The 17,535-nt window shown below is 45.0% G+C and overlaps 8 protein-coding genes across 8 annotated transcripts; 5 read left to right on the top strand and 3 right to left on the bottom strand.

Annotated features, from left to right (window-relative positions):
• Positions 1-219: 219 nt before the first annotated feature.
• On the top strand, positions 220-1,533 carry C8R40DRAFT_1146714 (uncharacterized protein; the record flags this gene model as incomplete). Its single annotated transcript, XM_046229516.1, has 3 exons — positions 220-250; positions 308-870; positions 1,069-1,533. Coding segments are annotated over exons 2-3 (1,014 nt in total), but the record flags the coding sequence as incomplete, so codon positions are not given.
• A 21-nt stretch (positions 1,534-1,554) lies between these two features.
• On the top strand, positions 1,555-5,306 carry C8R40DRAFT_1250870 (uncharacterized protein; the record flags this gene model as incomplete). The annotated part of the gene is made up of 7 exons (XM_046233693.1): positions 1,555-1,620; positions 1,676-2,207; positions 2,261-2,784; positions 2,845-3,736; positions 3,845-3,903; positions 4,317-4,559; positions 4,614-5,306. The coding sequence occupies 7 exons, from the start codon at positions 1,555-1,557 to the stop codon at positions 5,304-5,306; spliced, it is 3,009 nt and encodes a 1,002-aa protein (XP_046086824.1).
• Positions 5,307-6,968: 1,662 nt separating this feature from the next.
• On the top strand, positions 6,969-7,936 carry C8R40DRAFT_1160601 (uncharacterized protein; the record flags this gene model as incomplete). Its single annotated transcript, XM_046230035.1, has 2 exons — positions 6,969-7,331; positions 7,388-7,936. 2 exons carry the CDS (start codon positions 6,969-6,971, stop codon positions 7,934-7,936), a joined length of 912 nt encoding a protein of 303 aa, XP_046086823.1.
• C8R40DRAFT_192845 (uncharacterized protein) lies at positions 7,825-9,717 on the top strand. The gene is made up of 6 exons (XM_046234296.1): positions 7,825-8,733; positions 8,786-8,920; positions 8,987-9,001; positions 9,056-9,106; positions 9,177-9,444; positions 9,499-9,717. Exons 1-6 carry the CDS (start codon positions 8,092-8,094, stop codon positions 9,579-9,581), a joined length of 1,194 nt encoding a protein of 397 aa, XP_046086822.1. The 5' UTR covers positions 7,825-8,091; the 3' UTR covers positions 9,582-9,717.
• A 272-nt stretch (positions 9,718-9,989) lies between these two features.
• On the bottom strand, positions 9,990-10,674 carry C8R40DRAFT_1160600 (uncharacterized protein; the record flags this gene model as incomplete). Its single annotated transcript, XM_046230034.1, has 6 exons — positions 9,990-10,075; positions 10,130-10,260; positions 10,356-10,371; positions 10,444-10,504; positions 10,526-10,562; positions 10,592-10,674. 6 exons carry the CDS (start codon positions 10,672-10,674, stop codon positions 9,990-9,992), a joined length of 414 nt encoding a protein of 137 aa, XP_046086821.1.
• Positions 10,675-10,822: 148 nt separating this feature from the next.
• Positions 10,823-11,589, bottom strand: C8R40DRAFT_1237068 (YjgF-like protein; the record flags this gene model as incomplete). Its single annotated transcript, XM_046233424.1, has 2 exons — positions 10,823-11,107; positions 11,161-11,589. The coding sequence occupies one exon, from the start codon at positions 11,587-11,589 to the stop codon at positions 11,179-11,181; it is 411 nt and encodes a 136-aa protein (XP_046086820.1). The 3' UTR covers positions 10,823-11,107; positions 11,161-11,178.
• A 395-nt stretch (positions 11,590-11,984) lies between these two features.
• On the top strand, positions 11,985-14,283 carry C8R40DRAFT_192956 (major facilitator superfamily domain-containing protein). The gene is made up of 9 exons (XM_046234297.1): positions 11,985-12,468; positions 12,540-12,714; positions 12,774-12,833; positions 12,891-13,041; positions 13,098-13,143; positions 13,195-13,578; positions 13,634-13,697; positions 13,748-13,828; positions 13,886-14,283. The coding sequence occupies exons 1-9, from the start codon at positions 12,324-12,326 to the stop codon at positions 14,091-14,093; spliced, it is 1,314 nt and encodes a 437-aa protein (XP_046086819.1). The 5' UTR covers positions 11,985-12,323; the 3' UTR covers positions 14,094-14,283.
• Positions 14,284-15,108: 825 nt separating this feature from the next.
• Positions 15,109-17,507, bottom strand: C8R40DRAFT_1044327 (chaperonin 10-like protein; the record flags this gene model as incomplete). Its single annotated transcript, XM_046224221.1, has 5 exons — positions 15,109-15,165; positions 15,224-15,403; positions 15,463-16,010; positions 16,076-16,213; positions 17,387-17,507. 5 exons carry the CDS (start codon positions 17,505-17,507, stop codon positions 15,109-15,111), a joined length of 1,044 nt encoding a protein of 347 aa, XP_046086818.1.
• Between the last annotated feature and the right edge of the window lie 28 nt (positions 17,508-17,535).

Genomic DNA, 17,535 nt, shown 5'->3' with positions numbered 1-17,535 from the left:
TCATTTGTCCGTGTCCCAACTGCGATGCGTACAAGTCCCCAGTTCACCAGTTCAGCCTTGCCATCCTCACCAGGTAAGTCAATCCAACAGTTTTTGGGCCTCAAATTCAAATCAAAATCAGTCTATCCAGTTGCACCGTCCATGCAGCTGCCAACCTACTTCGATAACCCCCTTGCTCCTCATTACCCTGGTATTTGGAGTCAAAATCTTCCCTGGTTTAGTCATTACTCCAACCCAGTACTGTTTCCAGGTATGTTGTTCCTTGCTTCTCATTAAACCCATGAATCTAATCATCGAGGATTGTAAGTAGCTCCTAATTCGATGCCCATGTATGGTTTTGCCCACAATCAGGTTTTCCCGCAGCCCCCTGTATCTACCAGTGGTCCGCCAGTGCAACCTGTTCAAAACCCGACTCTTGGCAAGAAAAATTCTTCGCAACAACCAAATACAGTACCTGGACACTTGAGCGCCGCAGACGCAGGTCTGAATACTGTTCCTTCAATCAATATTGTTCCTCCAACACCTGTCTTGGGTTCTGTTGTCTTGCCTAGCCAACAAACTGCGAAGTCTACCTCTCCCTCTGAATACCAACTTGCTGGCAAAAAAAATCCCTTGTTAAGTCCAAATACCACTCCCGAATCATGGGATGGCTGGTTGGATGGTAATCTTGAGGCCGATTTTACCTGGGAAGAGCTCGCTCAGACTGGGGATCTTCGGGTACACTGGGCAAGAAAGGATTATGGAAGTCGAGCTGGTGTAGGCAACGCATTTGCTGAGCATTGGTCCGCAGGGAAGAAGAATACCCGCTCGTGTTTAGGAGTCATTTCTTGCACCAATGAGCAGTGTTTGACCATCATCCGTCCTCACAGTGTTTCAGGAGGGATCCAACGCCAACTTCTCAAGCAATGCCAATGTGGGGCACAGCTACAACATTTTCCATGCGCTGTTAAAACTATTATCTGGACGTGGCAGGGCGGCAAACACTGGCAAAACATTGGCTTTCACAACCATCAACGAATAACTCACATCCTCCATCTTCTACCGGGCGAGCAGACGCGCTTCGAGGAGCTTATTGATATTAACCCTGATACTACGCCATCTCAGCTTTTGGTTGGTCGCCGTACATTGCATGGTAAACGGAAGTCTGCATCAGATATTAGCCCAGTGTACAACAACCGTGACCGTATTGCAAAGGATCGCCAAAAAGTCATCAACGGAGCAAAATACTCAGGCGGAGATAGTTTTGTTTCTGGCTTCCGTGACTTCCATCGAGACTTTCCAGGATTCATAGTTCACACCATCTTTGGCGAAATTAATATGATCTGCCTTCAAAGTGAATTTATGCGAAGTCGACTTGGGGGCATGTTCAAACATCACCCAGAACCAGTCAATGGTATTGTTTCCGACGCAGCTCATGGATTCTGGCGGGAACGGAACTCTCTTCTCATCACAAGCTCAATATATGAAGCGGAGCTGCACTGTTGGGTACCAGGATTGTTCAGTTATAGTGATGGTGCTAGTGCAGAGCATTATATGCACCATTTCTTGGTTCTGATGCTCAGTATTGCACACGAGTGTGAAGCGAATGATACAATCATAGCTGATAGACATTTTGCTGGGGTGCGTTCTTCCACTCACAGTCATCAGAACTGGAATTTGAATGACATTTTGGTAGATCATTGATTTTTCGCAAGCTGAACGACATGGGTTTATTCAAGCTTTTGTTGCTTTCTGGATGCAGCGACATGAAAACACTCGCTCCGAGGACACACTCTATAGTGCTGCTGAGGTATTGCTCCGGGGGTGTGAAGAGCATTTCCGTGCATCTGTTACGAGAATCAAAAAGATTCATGGCGTTGTTCCTGTTCATTCAGAAAAACACTTTGAGGAACTAGTGTTGGGCCTCATTTCTGCGAAAGATCTTGATGACTTCCATGCACGAGTTGAAGTAATTCAACGTGACTTTCCTCTCACTAATTCATGGCTTGGATGGTGGCTTCGCGAGAGTAATGCAAGAATGCTTTTTGAAACTCATACCCGGATGGAGCCGGATATCTGGACTTCAATACCGAATACGACAAATGCACAAGAAGCTCAACATTGGAAGCTTTATAGTGCGGTTGGACGGGACCATGGTCTCCTTGAAGGTCTTGAAGCATTACATGCTGTTGCCGAGACAACTGTCAAGCTATTCACTGCAAATCTTGGTACGTAGCTGGGTTATCCTTTTTATTTGCTCTAAATTTAATTTTGCTTCTAGAAGGGGGCCTTATCCGCTATGGGAAGGCAGAGCCTTGGAAGGCAATGATCAATCTGATTGGCCGTAGCAAACCAAGTCGAGCGCCTAGTGGGCGAAGTACAAAACAGAAATCCGATGGACGACCTCCAGACACCAAGAAGGATCTTCTTTCGAGGACACCTAAAAAGTCAAAAGAGTTGCCGTCCACACATCACACAAATTCAGCAATAGTAGGGCCAGCAAGTTACCGGTGGGACAACATGTCCTGTTGGGCTGACTCAGCTTGGGATCTTCTGTATCGCAGTATAGTCAAGGATTGGGCAAGTTTCTCAAGCCGTTTTAGCTCTGACTCACAAACTGAACATCCTATCCGCGATTTTTACAACCTGATGCTCCTCCGGCGAAATGCTGAGCATGATTCATTCATTCTGAAGGTCCCTGACTATGATCTCTCTACAGCTCTGAGTAGTCAGCGTGACCAATTCAGACGTCGCCTTGTAGAGTGGAGGATAATTAAGTCAGATAATGCAGTAGGAAATGCCTTTGTAAGTTATTCATCTTATGTATCTCAGCAATCATATCTGAATCTTACCTATTGTTGGAAGGATTGGTTTCCACAAGTACTGAAGGATAAGCTCAATGACGATCTTGATGATGACAATTGGACACAGTCCTACTTCCAAACCATGTTTGTCACTATCAAGCACTGCTCAGGTGATGGCAACGGTCACCACTACCAGGTGTGCCAGAAACCAGAGATACGTTACCTTATTGTTCTCCGACAAGCTGCATGCCAAGAGTTCAAGGGTGATCTTCTGTCATGGCTCCAAACCTTTGCTAATGTGAACCATTCTCCCCAAGCTCTTCCTACATGCTGGCGTGCAAGGGATGGAGAATCCTGGTGCAAAGGCAGTCAGACAGATGTAAAGTTTATCTTATCCCTGCCTGTTGTATTGATTTTGGAGGAGGAAGAATGTACAACATCGACAGAGTTTTGGAATTTTCCAGCGCTACTGCAACCATACAAATCTGGGGAGCTGGCAACAGTGACTTATGATATTGTTGGTCGAATCTTCTACAGCCGCAGTAAAAATCATTATATCAGCCGATTTTTAGACGAAGATGGGAAAACAGTCTGGACTTACGATGATATGGCACATGGCGGTTGTCCATATGTTGAGCCTGGCGCAACTGCTGGCACCCACCTGACAGGCAGCAGCTCTACTCTCAAGTTACCATCTGATTTCATTGGGGCCTTTGCTATATATCACCTGCGAAATGGAACAAGCACGCAAGAGGCCATATACACCTCACAACTTGCAGTGGCTCGAAGAGTTCACCATATGATGGTGGAACCTGACAGCCTTCGACATCACGTCCCAAAAATATGGCTATCTCGAGTGAAGTTTGCACAACTTACCCCACATGACCTAACATGGCTGAAAAACCCATTCCGTTTGGATACTCTTGACTATCAGGAAACCACTGAGTCTAGTGGTACCATTCGCATTCCTCCTCGTTCCACCTTGTCCTATCAACCCAATCATGAATCCTCACCCTTCCTGTCATCACCAACTTCAAAGAATCTGCTCGAACCAAATTCAGTCTCTCCACAGGAACAGGATCAGATGCACTCTGTAGAGACTCTCGACCATGGTCTCAATGTGGATTTGATTGAGGAATACCTCCAAGAAGGCACATCAGACTTCCAGTTTATGTGGAGATGTGGAATCACAACGACAAACGAGACACTAGTGGTTCACAACAGCAGTACAGGTGATATCATTCAGTGCGACAACTGTGACATTTGGTCACATATTGCATGTCAGAAAGAAGGTCGAGCGGGAGGGCTGAGGCAGACAAGAGAGCCTTTCCAATGTGACGGCTGTGCAGGGAACTCACGAGCAATTATTGACAGCTTCATTCCTGGCAAGAGGTAATACCCTTTTCTAGTCACGGATGTTACTCACCACAAATGTCCTTTTTAGAGCAGCAAAATTGGCTCAGAATGCGACACAAAGACTCCATACACGGCTACGGTGAGTGATATGCAAATATGTCATTTTGATTGATTCAGCATTGCTCAAGACCAGGTAAAGGAGCATTAGTCCAACATGGAAAGTTCTATTATCCAGTGCGCATAATCCATACATCAGGCGCAAAAGGTAAGAGCAGAAATGAATTCGAGTGTGTTGTCAAATTCTGGAGAGGGTGCCACTTTCCAAAAGATAGTACACATCCACTCGCAATAGTCAGTGTCGATCAGAGCTCAATTATTGACGAGCTTTGGGGAAACCAACACCAACGCAGACAGACAAGGGTATGTGAATAGTTCTTTTATTGACAAATGCTACTGAGATCGAAGTTGGTTCAGCTTGGACGATGGGATCATCCACCATTGCGTCTCAGTGAAGAAGATATCCTCATGCAATTTGAGGATTATCCGTACACAGAGGAGGTCAATGATGCCCTGAAACCGCATCTTGAATTTTTGAAGACGTTGCACTGCTCTCCACAAGATTGTTCTGTTGAAGAAGTTCCGGCCAAGGTATATGTTGAAAAGTCAAAGAAGCCGATACATCAATGCACTATACCTTTCACTGGCGGCTTGACTATCGAAGACCAAGCCCGAGTTGCGAATTGGTTCGAAAAATTTGTCAGTCAAACGCCATCTATCTCCCGCTCCAAGTGGCACTCTCTTCTTGCACATGCACATGCCATAACCTTGTTCCTTGACCATCGACTTCATCGCACTGCCACAGGAATGTCCGAGTCTGAACGCCTTCACAATGCTTGGAACCACCAGACAACAACAAGACAGATTTCTTCAAATAGCTCAAATACCATAGATGTTGACCTCGAATGTCTCGAATATCTGGAAACTCGCATGTTTGAACGATCAAGAGAGGCAGGTGTGGCAGGCTGGTACCAATGGGGACTTGACGTTGGTTATCACCAGGACAATTGGGATCCGTATATAGGACTTCGAGAGGGATTGAATCACTTCAATTTTCAGGATGAGAAGGGTGACAGCCTTGAGGTGAGTATTAGTTCTCGAGATCATTAATGTTTATGGTAACATATATTTAGGTTGGATCTAATTACAGCAGGTACATAGATGATAAGGAAGGTGAAAAGAAGAAGATAGATACGAAGGATGAAGTTTTGCAGCAGCCAGCAGGACTGACTCCGAGACCAAAACCAAGAAGCATGCGCAGAACCAAGAGAAATCGAGCGGAGGTCGAGGAAGAAGAGACAGGAAAGTTTGAGAGGTTAAGCAAGAGATCATCGAGACAAACGTAGTAAATGAATGTATACGGTGGGCTATTAGACACAGCTATAGACAATGGAACCTTCTGCTGATAAATGCATGGGGGTTTTGACCGCATACAAAGAAGTTTGTGTACAAGGATTCCTAAGATCCTAAGAACGCAGGAACGTTGTAGAGTACTTATATACCAGTACCAAGATAACGATATACCACTGTTTTCCTTGAAGGTGCGTGTTTTCTGTGTTCGAGTTGTTGTGCGTGTCACGCTTGTGCACGCCGTGCCACGCGGCGACACGTCGATTTTCCTATGCCCGGGTTCAATTACTTCCGATGAAGCACATGGGTTTATGACGAGAGCCCTTGTCTTCCTCGTAGACAGTTTGCTCATCGAGTTCCGACCATGCTTTTTGATCAGCATATCCTCGTCGAATCCACGCAACTTCACGCTGCTGCTCAAGCAATCTGCGGTGCGCGTCCTTACTCCAGAAAACTCGTTGATGAACGAGAGAGCTGGAAAGATTACTCCATGACCAACAAAATCAAGCCATATGCATTCAGTTTCAATGACGAGACATTATTTCTTGAACATAACAACGTCCAGGCCGCATGGGAGAAGCTTAACTTTATCTTGGATCTCATCATCTTTACTGCTTGCTCAAATAATAGTTTTAGGACCAACCACAGCAGATTCTGCTTCATGACTCCTCTGTATTCCATATTGACGCTCAGGATTACAGCCGTACCTGTCTTAATCCTCGACCTCCCTCCACCGAATCTGCAATCACGGGTGTTCGCTTCCCCATTCTGGTTGCCTATTTCGACGCTGTCATTGACACTCTAAATGAACCACCCCTCCCATTCAGTCACAGTTCGAGTCATGGATCGGAACCATGATGAGTAATCTGTCCTTCTACACGGTTTCAGACAAAGGTGTCACATATAATATTGCTGAGGATGGAGAACGCCTCCCCATTGATGTATGCTGGCCAATCTTGGAGCAAGTCAAAGAGGAAAATCATCCTAGGCTGATCCGAAATCTCATTGGTCGACGTCTGTATCCACCTAATACCAGGATCGAAAAGAGAAGATATCCAGCGAGACGTTTTCCAACGCAGGGGGACCCCTTATCGATCTCGCACTCGCCGAATTCTGTTTGATTCTTATTATGCTGACCGTAATCCCTCAGAGCCCAAGTTTGCACCTCGACTCACACCGTAAGCGAACCATGTTCACTGCGTGCATACCCATTATCGAACGTGTTCCCACAGATTTATATCGACCAACAACGGTAAAAGGGAACTGTCCTGGCGTCCGTTGGCTCGTTATGCTTCTACGATACTACCTGGATACTACTACTAGTCGATATTGACACACATCGTGACGTAATTTATATTGTCAGGTATAAAATACTCACTGCTGTTTGTGCGTTTCAAACTCGTATTTATCATTTTCAGGCATATGGGCGTTCACTCTTACGACGAGAGTCCATCTCCCCCTGCCGAACAGCTTGCTCGCTTGGGTCCACCCAGTGTTCTCGTGAATGCCGGCATCCCCTCTATTGTTTGGGGCGAAGATGCTCTTTCCATTGTCCATCGAGTTCCAACCATGCTTTTTGATCAGCATATCCTCGTCGAATCCACACAACTTCACGCTGCCGCTCAGGCAATCTGCGGTGCGCTTCCTTACTCCAGAAAACTCGTTGATGAACGAGAGAGCTGGAAAGATTACTCCATGACCAACAAAATCAAGCCATATGCATTCAGTTTCAATGACGAGACATTATTTCTTGAACATAACAACGTCCAGGCCGCATGGGAGAAGGTTAACTTTATCTTGGATCTTATCATCTTTACTGCTTGCTCAAATAATAGTTTTAGGACCAACCACAGCAGATTCTGCTTCATGACTCCTCTGTATTCCATATTGACGCTCAGGACTACAGCCGTACCTGTCTTAATCCTCGACCTCCCTCCACCGAACCTGCAATCACAGATATTCGCTTCCCCACTCTGGTTGCCTTTTTCGATGCCATCATCGACACTTTAAACGAACCACCTCTCCCGTTCAATCACAGGAAGTTTGAGTCATGGCTCGGAACCATGATGAGTTATCTGTCTTTCTACACCGTCGCAAACACAGGTGGCATATTTGACATTGCTGAGGATGGAGAACGCCTCCCCATTGATGCCTGTTGGCCAATCCTAGAGCAAGTCAAAGAGGAAAATCGTCCTAGGCTGATTCGAAATTTTATTGGTCGACGTCTGGATCCTCAGAATACCAGGATCGAAAGAGAAGATATCAAGCGAGACGTTTGCCAACACAAGGGAATTGCTTATCATCCTCCCACTCGTCGAATTCTGTTTGATCCTTATTATGCTGACCGTAATCTCCCAGAGCCCAAGTGTGCACCTCGACTCACACCGTAAGCGAACTGTGCTCACTGTGTGCATACCCGTTATTGAACGTGTTACCACAGATTTATATCAACCAGCAATGGTAAAAGGGAACTGTTTTGGCGTCCGTTGGCTCGCTATTCTTCGATTGCAGCCAAACTTGTACGATACTAGTCGATGTCGAGTCCATGGCCGTAGATACCAAATTGAAATTTGTTCAAAACTACATAAAAGTAACAATGACTGTGACAGTGCATCCGACTGAGTACCGCAACGGACATTCGTTTTTGAGTTTTAAGAAGAACGCAGGGTCATCTAACTTTACCTTGTCGCTCGCAACCTCCCTCGGAGCTGGCCTCCAAATCCAAAACTCCTACTTCCTTATACTATCGACTATGAAAACTCATATCTCTCAGTTCCCTTTGTCTCTCCTCAAAATCCGGTTTCTTCGAACTATTCTCACCATGCTCCTTCTATGCTCGGCGCTACTAGTGACGATTGCTTCTGCATCCCCACTCCCTCCCTTCCCAGAACATTCAGAACTAGTTTTTAGTGCAGCCGACCCCAATGTCAGCCTGACTTCGATTGAGGGTTATGAGCATGCTGTCAATGTGGAACACGGCACCTACGTGGTTGGTTCAGATTCTCATCAACCTGCTGCTGTAGACGACGAGTATGAAGATGATTTGAATGCGATAACGACGGATCAGCTGCAGCTCTATCCGCGCGGAGTTGGCAAAGTATTGAACAAGTTCAACGATGGGGTAAAGCGAGTTTTCAACCCATTATCTTCGGACTGGAAATTGTTGGGGTTTGCGTACACCAAACCGGTGAGTCAACTTTTCGCAGTTCCTATTTTTTTCTGAAATTTATTACTTGCAGGAGCAGCAGCGGAGTCCAGAGCAGAACAATGCAGTGGATTTAAACCAGATAGCACTTCCTGCTTTGCGTCTAGAGTCAAAAGGTGCCCTTCTATATCTCTTGACAAGGCTAGGTTTGAAAGACCAGAATCCCAATGTGAGTGCCTTCATCGTCTTTTGGCCCGTACAGTCCCTCCTTCAATCCACTTACTGAAATCCTTAGGATCAGTACTCGACTGTAAGCCAAATTTATCCTGCATACCGTAACTTTACACATATGTTTTCCTTCTAGTGTCTGGTGTACGCAAAGAAGAGTGAAATAAATAAGGAAATGCCCCATATGGTGAGCGACACTCGTTGTGCAGGCTAACACGATCCAGAAATTCAACTCCTGCTCACGACTTTCACCGTAGTTCTACGAGGAATCTCCTCCGTTACCCGCATACGACGAACTTACTATCGATTTGGACGAATCGCTCCCTGTATACAGTCCAGAAACTCCTCCAGGCCATCATGCTCCAGATCCAAGTACCCTGCACATGCACACACCAGCAGAACACCACAACTCGATCCGATTCTTCAGCTATCAAAATCTGCAAGAGGTCACTGTGTTGGAAATTTCTAAAGAATATGAAAGAAAGTGGAAATTGTTTGGGCTGTGCCACCCGAGTGGAAGTGAAAGTGAGTACAAGCTTGAGTGATTATTCCAATGAATTGACCTTCATGTTTTTCAAGATCTGATGTTTCTTCCGAAAAAAGCTGAACTTGACGAATGGAAATCGAAAATCCGCGCATGGCCCAAGAACCGTGAATTGTGACTGAACTGACAGTTCTCGAACCTCTGTTGTATATATAGTAGTTTTCAGCATGGGATAGTCGTCACATGGAGCAAAATAGATTCGTACTGCAGCGATGGTTGGAATGGGTAGTCACTATGTGTGCATCGAGACCGAACGAACAATATCCTCCTCGACAACGAGTGTCCGTAGGTTTAATTATCGGTTGCGGACTATGCTAAACGAGTTTTATAGGGTAATAAGAGAACCCGTTACACATGATGAAGCAAAAGGATTTAATGAGGTCGACTAAGTGAAAAGGCATTTACTGAAAACAACCGACGTGGAATTTTTGCGACGAGATTTATGAGACATTGGCTCTTTGAGTATGTAGCGCGATGTAAACTGGGAAAAGATGCTGGTATCTCGGGTCGCTTTGGGTAAAACACATTATTGAAACATGAGAACGAGTGTAGAGATCGTGGTAGCTCCAAGTACGGCGTATCCAGTAGAGTACACTCCTTTGACGGTTAAAACTAAACGAAAAGGATAAGACATTTAAGAGAAAAGAAATCGACGATAGCACGCACATTTACCCGAATCCCACAGCATATGTCTGATCCCATTCCACGGATGAAAAGAAAAAGGAAGAGCCAGGTTGAACTTTCCGGTGTACTTGACCGCATCAGGCAAGCCATGTACAAATTCAATGACATGTGCGCTTATCGAAGGTACCAGGAGCTACGAGATACGCCAATGAAGTACTGAGAACAAATTCTCTTAAGCCCAAGGGGACACATATATGATATTTGTTACGCACAGAATCCGAGTCCTACACCAGTTATACGATTGAAGATCGAGCCAACCTATGTCAGTTGAGGCTCGTAAATAGTGAAATGAGGACTTGATGGGCGCTGTAAGCGTTGCTTGTTCAGAATCGTCGTTCCATCTTCAGGCTTGAGCGACTAAGAGATTCACCGTTTAACGGTACTGGAACGAATGGCGTTCTTCATAACATTGTTTCTAACTATTGATAGTCAAATTCTCCTTACTGCATGGAAGGTCGAGCCTTGCCTGGAGAAAAAGCGGCCCGTCTTAAGGATGGTGTCAATCCAAGTGCATGGGGAGATAGCATTGTGGTCAGGATCAACGACAAGCTTCTGGCGCTCTCAGTCAGAAGATTACGTAACTCGTGAGGTCTAGAATGATAATTCAAGGTCTTTCGGCGTCTAGATTTTACAAAGTCGCTGGATTCACACCAGAAGGAGAAAAAATTCTGCTTGATGGAAAAGACAAAAGAACCAAGATGATTCAGTAGAAGATTCAGTCACCACTGAATTATCACAATTCTGTTGAACTGAATGGGAATGTATGCGCATTTCAGTCACTCTGAAATACAATGATTCATGGCATCATTCAGCAGTCAGTGATATTCCATGATTCAACATGTCATTCTGTCGAGCGGAATATTTTCTACTTCAGTTGTGATTACATTCAGCCTTCCTAACTTTACAATCCTGGCAACAGCAATAGCCAGACTTTCACATGGGGAAGAAAAACGCTCGATCCTAGTGCCCATGAAATAAGTACGTTGTCGAGAAAACTAATAGAAATTACCCACGAAGATTCTGGAACTTGTTCATAGCACGACTGCCTCTGCCTCGACCTCGAGCTTCATTTCCGGACTTGCTAGTGTGACACCGAGAATGAGGATTGCTGCAGGGTGTATCTCTTCGAAAATCTCTTTGAACGCCTTTCCAACCTCCATGCCACATTCCATCGTCGTGGTGAATAGCTTCAGTTTTAAGATGTCCGTCTTTTTGCCACCGAGGGCCTCAACAGACTTGATGATCGTTTCAAAGATCACTTTCGCCTGTCCATAAGCACTATCTGCATGCATCATCTCCCCAGACTCGGGATCGAAGGAGGTGGTTCCTCCAACGAATATGAATGGCCCTTTGCGGACTGCACGACTAAACCCGAAGTTTTTTTCAAATGGGTTTTGGGTCCTGAAGTATGTAGCGCCGTTTTTCTCGAGGGTCATAGACATGGTGGCAACAGGCGATCGTTAGTGGATGTGGATGAGATTGGGGGATGCTGGGAGATGGTACTATGTAAGTATGTGTTATAAATCTGTACAGAAAATGCTCTACTCACGGGAGGCACTCTGGAATACGTCCCTTCTCATATCTTCATGAGAAGATCGATACATGGGTACATATCAGGAACTTGTACATCCCCATGGACCATCCCATGAACCCGTGATTGATGGTAAAGGCTGTAACAATGTAACGATCATAAAGCTTCGGAAAACCCGAATCGGCCATTCAGTTCAACGATACAATTTTAACAACTGAATTAAACACTCTGACATACATTTCGAAATGAATACCCGGAGGACGAGAATTAAATGCCTAGGATATACCGTCGGCAGTCCCGAGATTTCAATACATGCTCATTCAAAGCCTCCAGCATTCTAAAAATCCTCCACAATTCTCTTAACTCTTGAGGATTCCAAAGGAACTCCCTAATGCATAACGCAAAAGAGACATTCGAATACCTGTGTATGCGTCGGCGGGAGCGGGTACTCTTTGAACTCCCCAGAGGAGGTCGATGTTATTATACATTTACAAATACTGACATGTTCACTCATGTTCAGTTGACATTTGATACGTCTCCGGGTTGGTCCTTCCAGACTTTTCGGATCGTTTGTACATAATATAAGTAACATCGAGACGTTCTGTGCCACTCCCACCTTCGTCAACAACGCAACACTCAACTTCGATGTCTAAACAAAATAGCTTCGAGAAAGGACATCATGCTGAAGTTGGCAGTCACCACGCCACAGACCCGAGCACCGAAGGTAGCGAGAAGGGTGTCTTAGCCCCATCACGACACCCAGTGGGTGCGCTGAGAGCATGGCTCACAGGTAAATTTGCTTTTGCTGTATTTTCCCAAAAAACGCACACCTGAACTGACTCTTTCGATGTTCTTTTCAAGTCCTCGGTTGCTTTTTCATCCAGTTTTGTACCGTCGCATCGGTTAACTCGTTTGGAGTCTTCGAAGATTACTACGTCTCCGAATTCTTGCCTAGCTCCTCCGCTTCCCGTATTAGTTGGGTTATAGGACTTGAGATTTTGCTGCAACTAGGCTTGGGGATGATTGGGGGAAGATTGTAAGGCGTGATCGCAATGACTTAGTTTTGGCAACTCCAGTACACTGACTAGTCCCTAGATGTGATATGGGCCATACTAGGGCAGTTTTCGCGACCGGAAGTGTTATCTATCTGTTCAGGTGATGCTCTTCGACAAAGGTGATCCTTTCGCATTACTGATTATGAGTCGTAATCAGCTTCTTTATGCTTTCTCTGGCAAAAGAAGATCAGTACTATCAAATAATCCTCGCACAAGGAGTAGGCATGGGTATTGGTGTCGGGCTTTGCTACGTTCCAGCCTTGGTAACTGCAGCTCTCCATTTTCCAGGTAGACAAGCCATCGCTATGGTATGTACCATAAGTACCCTTACGAGTGTATCACTGAATGAACGCATTTTTTACAGGGAATCGTCATTTCCGCTGGATCGTTCGGAGGAGGTATTTTCTCCAGTGAGTCCGAATCCTGCAAATGGTATATCTAAAACTCATCGCAATTTACAGTTATAATCAATCAACTTATCCCGAAACACGGCTTCCCGTCTGCTATACGCGCCACTGCGTACCTCTCCCTTGGTCTTCTAGCGGTCGGAAACCTTCTCATAACGGTTCCCCCTCGCCCTCCAAAGGCTGTCGCCGGAGAAACACCTTTGCTTTATACTCCCTACCTCCTGACCCTCTTCTCCGGGTTCCTCGGTCAACTAGGCGGCCTTTTCCCACTTTTTTACATCCAGCTCTTCGCTGATAGCCACCATATGGCCTCAGGCTTCATATTTTACTCTGTGGCAGCTATGAGTTTTTCGACTGCATTCGGAAGGGTGGTCCCAAGTTATTTTGCTGACAAGTATGGGGTATTGGGAACGTATATCGTTTGTGCGATCATTAACGGTGCGTTCACTTTCCAGATTTTACCTTGATTTACTGAAATTTGACTTCTGTATAGCTGGATGTGCCTTTATCATGTTTGGAGCCGGTCACCCCGGAGGACTCATCGTATTCTGTATCCTGTAGGTTGTAACATGATCTCAAACGTAGTTGAGTCGCTAACAGATTGCAGCTATGGTTTTTTCTTTGGATCGTCGACCTCACTTTTTACACCCGTGATCACTGCTCTTATGCCTACTGAAGCCGATAGAGGGTAAGCACTTCCCAATTTTTTAGTGTCCTTGCGACTGATCTTCAAGAAATTTCGCAGGAAAGTCGTCGGTGCAGCCATGGCTCCCGTTGCGATAGCTTCTCTTATAGGCTCGCCAGTCGGTGGTGCGATCATTGGCAGCAGTCTGGATTGGTGGAAAGGTATCGTCTGGACCGGGGTTCTTATGGGAACCTCTGCTTCTATCCAAGTCGTTGCGCGAGAAATTCATAGAAAAAATTTACGCAGGCGTGCAAACGCTACATCATAGAGTTGTTGTTACGTTTAGGTCCTTGCTCTCCGCACGTATTTTACGCTACTAGGACTTGTGTTCTTGTTGTTTCCGAGGTTTCCATCCATCTATCATATACATCTAGCTCTACGACAAGTTTTTGATATAATGATTCGCATACACTAGTTGATATCCTGAAGGTGTAGAAGATCCGTGTCAATCCTGTGACTTTAAGGAATAATAGGGAAGATTTGTCAGTATTCTTCACTCCATGTATTTTGTTTGCCCTGGATAGTCAAGCTATTCAAGGAGTAGCTATGTAGCTATGCCATTGTTGCTCTAACAGCCGCAAATTCGGATATATTTTAAAACTCTGTCCGATGCAGTCGCATACAGAATTCCTGTGTGACCTCCTTGGGTTAATTCAAGCGAGCGACGCGAAAAAAGCGCAATACCCTTTCTGAACCTTGAATCCAAGGCTCTTCAGTGGCACCTCCTGGCTCATCCCCCCTTCCCCTCTTCTACATAAAGTTATCTATGCATCGCCATGTGGCAACCGCAGGCAACTGCCTGCCTTCCAGTGCTGCTTAGGGTTTGATGAGATCTGATCTGGTAAGATAATCTATGATTGATGGAACACCCATTTTGATTTGCTTTTGAAATTCTGTAAGAATTGACATTGCCTGAAAATTATCATTAGCGCACTCAGCAAGACTCAGCCTGGCATCTCCGTCCATATTATATTCTGACTTCTGATACTACATATGGATATGCGGGTGAAACATCCACGATATAATTAAGTTCGATTTGCAAGACGTCTGTACGTTTTCTAATTTGCCGCACTGATTCAACGCCTCAACATTAGGCCTTTCTGGTGTCTGGGTAAAGTATAATGATAGTATAAGAACTAATTTATACTTGTACAAGTTATATGCACGCCACTACAAGTATGTACAGTACATATCTTTAAGCCTCTATTCCGGGAGTTGCTTGAATTCACGCCACTAAAAGTATTCTGTAAGGGATAGGATAGGATATAGTACATATCTGTTTTTCAGGCCTCGATTCCAGGAGTATCGGAAATTCTATAAGTAATCTTCTCAGCGCTGACCTGATAAACGAATCAATTAACTGTAAAATCGAGAGAAAATCCTGTACAATAAACGAACCTTTCCTTCTTGCATATATCTTAACCCTTCCTGAACGCTAGCCAAGCCGTTCGGATAGAGTTTCATCGGAAGGGGTACCAGTTTTCCAGATTTGAGTACCTCTGAAACAAGATCGGTCGCCCAATCACCAAATGCTTTATCTTCTGCGCGCGGGTTATAAACTTTGGGGAACTTGTAAGGCTGTAAGGAGAGATATAGAATTAGTGCAAGAACAGGAAAACCCGGATGAAAAAACGTACTTCAGCGAGGAGATCATACGCGAGCGTGAACTTGAGCTTGATACCGGCTCGAAGTTTATATGGCGAAGGGAAGAGACAAGAGATAGTGCCGCCTTCTTCACTCAGAGCATCGCTAACTTTCTGGAAAGAAGTCTTCTCGCTGAAGCAATCGACAGCATACTTGAGTTTATTTTCAGTATAGGCCCGAATCTTTTCAGACACTTCAGGGTCATTATAATCGAAGCACGCGTCCGCACCGAGGGCCTTGAGACGATCCCAATGCTTCGGTGAAGATGTAGTTATGACCCTCATTCCAGACAGTTTCGCGAACTGGATGGCGTAATGACCGGTAGCACTGGCTCCTGACCAGATGAGAACAGTCGTTGGAGGAGAAGAGGGACGCTCAAAGGGTTTAGGAAGGTTTTGGGACTGCCAGAAACATTGGCAAGTCGTGGTTGTACCAACGCCAAGTTGAGCTGCTTCCTCGAAAGTCCAACTATCAGGGATCCTGATCAAAGAATGTACAGGAACAAGAGCGTATTCGGCGAAGGCGCCGTTCTTGTTCAAAGCTAAGCACAAGTTGTATCGTAAAAAATGTGCACTGATAAAACGATATAGAGTAATGGATACTTACATCCATGAAGTACACCTGCGACGCGATCGCCAAGCTTGTATTTCTCGTCATCGACGCCGGGGCCCACACCAGCTATGGTACCAGCATAGTCAGTGCCTACAATTGCTCCAACAACGCGAGCGAGTTTGATTGTTTTCCCTCACACCTGACGGGAACGCTTTTCCCGGCCGAGAAATATATAGGGAAATGAGAAGAGTAATCGCCGATTTCCCCTCAGTGAGTAAAATTCTTTCCCATAAGGAAATAATTAGGTTTTACGGACGGGAAATGAGTAAAATATTAACTGTATTTCCCAATTTAGAAATATAGTATTTTTCATCAGATGAAGATTATCTTTCGCCTTTGATAAAGATTATCTTTCGCATTAGATAAAGATTACCTATTACGAAAGATAAAGATAATCTTTCGCGCTAGATAATTTTTAGATTGCGCGCTAGGGAAATGGAAAATTTCCCGGTTCGCGAAACCAAATAGCTTAGCGCCTCTTAGCGCCCACCTACAGTGACGCGCAAATCAAATCCACACCCCCCGATTTGGAAATTTTGTGATTTAACTGTTTTTATGAACATTTTTGTATGCTACACACTGTCAAGCAAGTCAAATCTACTATAAAGAATTGCTTGTGGCAATATAAGCTCTTTGAACCCTCAAAATTCGATAATTCTGAGCAGCGGAACAACAGATTTTACGGTTCTAGGCTGGTGACATAAGGCCTTCCAAATCGGGGGGTGTGGATTTGATTTGCGCGTCACTGTAAAGACATGAGTGGCTAAGCATGCCACCTCTACCAAAAACTCAGCAAAAACCAACCTATTGATTCATTAACCCTGCAACCTGTAGATAGTGCCAATGGGTGTCGAGCTGTGTCAACTAGAGTGAGTGCCACTCATATGTCTGGGTGGGCGCTAAGAGGCGCTAAGCTATTTGGTTTCGCGAACCGGGAAATTTTCCATTTCCCTAGCGCGCAATCTAAAAATTATCTAGCGCGAAAGATTATCTTTATCTTTCGTAATAGGTAATCTTTATCTAATGCGAAAGATAATCTTTATCAAAGGCGAAAGATAATCTTCATCTGATGAAAAATACTATATTTCTAAATTGGGAAATACAGTTAATATTTTACTCATTTCCCGTCCGTAAAACCTAATTATTTCCTTATGGGAAAGAATTTTATTCACTGAGGGGAAATCGGCGATTGCTCTTCTCATTTCCCTATATATTTCTCGGCCGGGAAAAGCGTTCCCGTCAGGTGTGCCTGCAACAGGATATTTAATGCCTTCGCTGGTACGCAGTTCAGCACGGATCACTTACAATCAGTGGGATTTTGAGCAACGGCGACCATTTTGACGAGGACCTGCTCTTCTTTGGGAATAGGGATTTCGGTGTCGCGGACCTGGACGCGCGCTCCAGCAATAGTGAATACAGCTTTCATGTCAGTAGAAGGGAGGGGGAAAAAGTGG

This window comes from Lentinula edodes (genome assembly GCF_021015755.1).
Source record: "Lentinula edodes strain Le(Bin) 0899 ss11 chromosome Unknown C8R40scaffold_16, whole genome shotgun sequence".
NCBI lineage: Eukaryota > Fungi > Basidiomycota > Agaricomycetes > Agaricales > Omphalotaceae > Lentinula > Lentinula edodes.
Note: the sequence above shows the minus strand (reverse complement) of the source record. Positions and strands in the feature narration are given on the sequence as shown.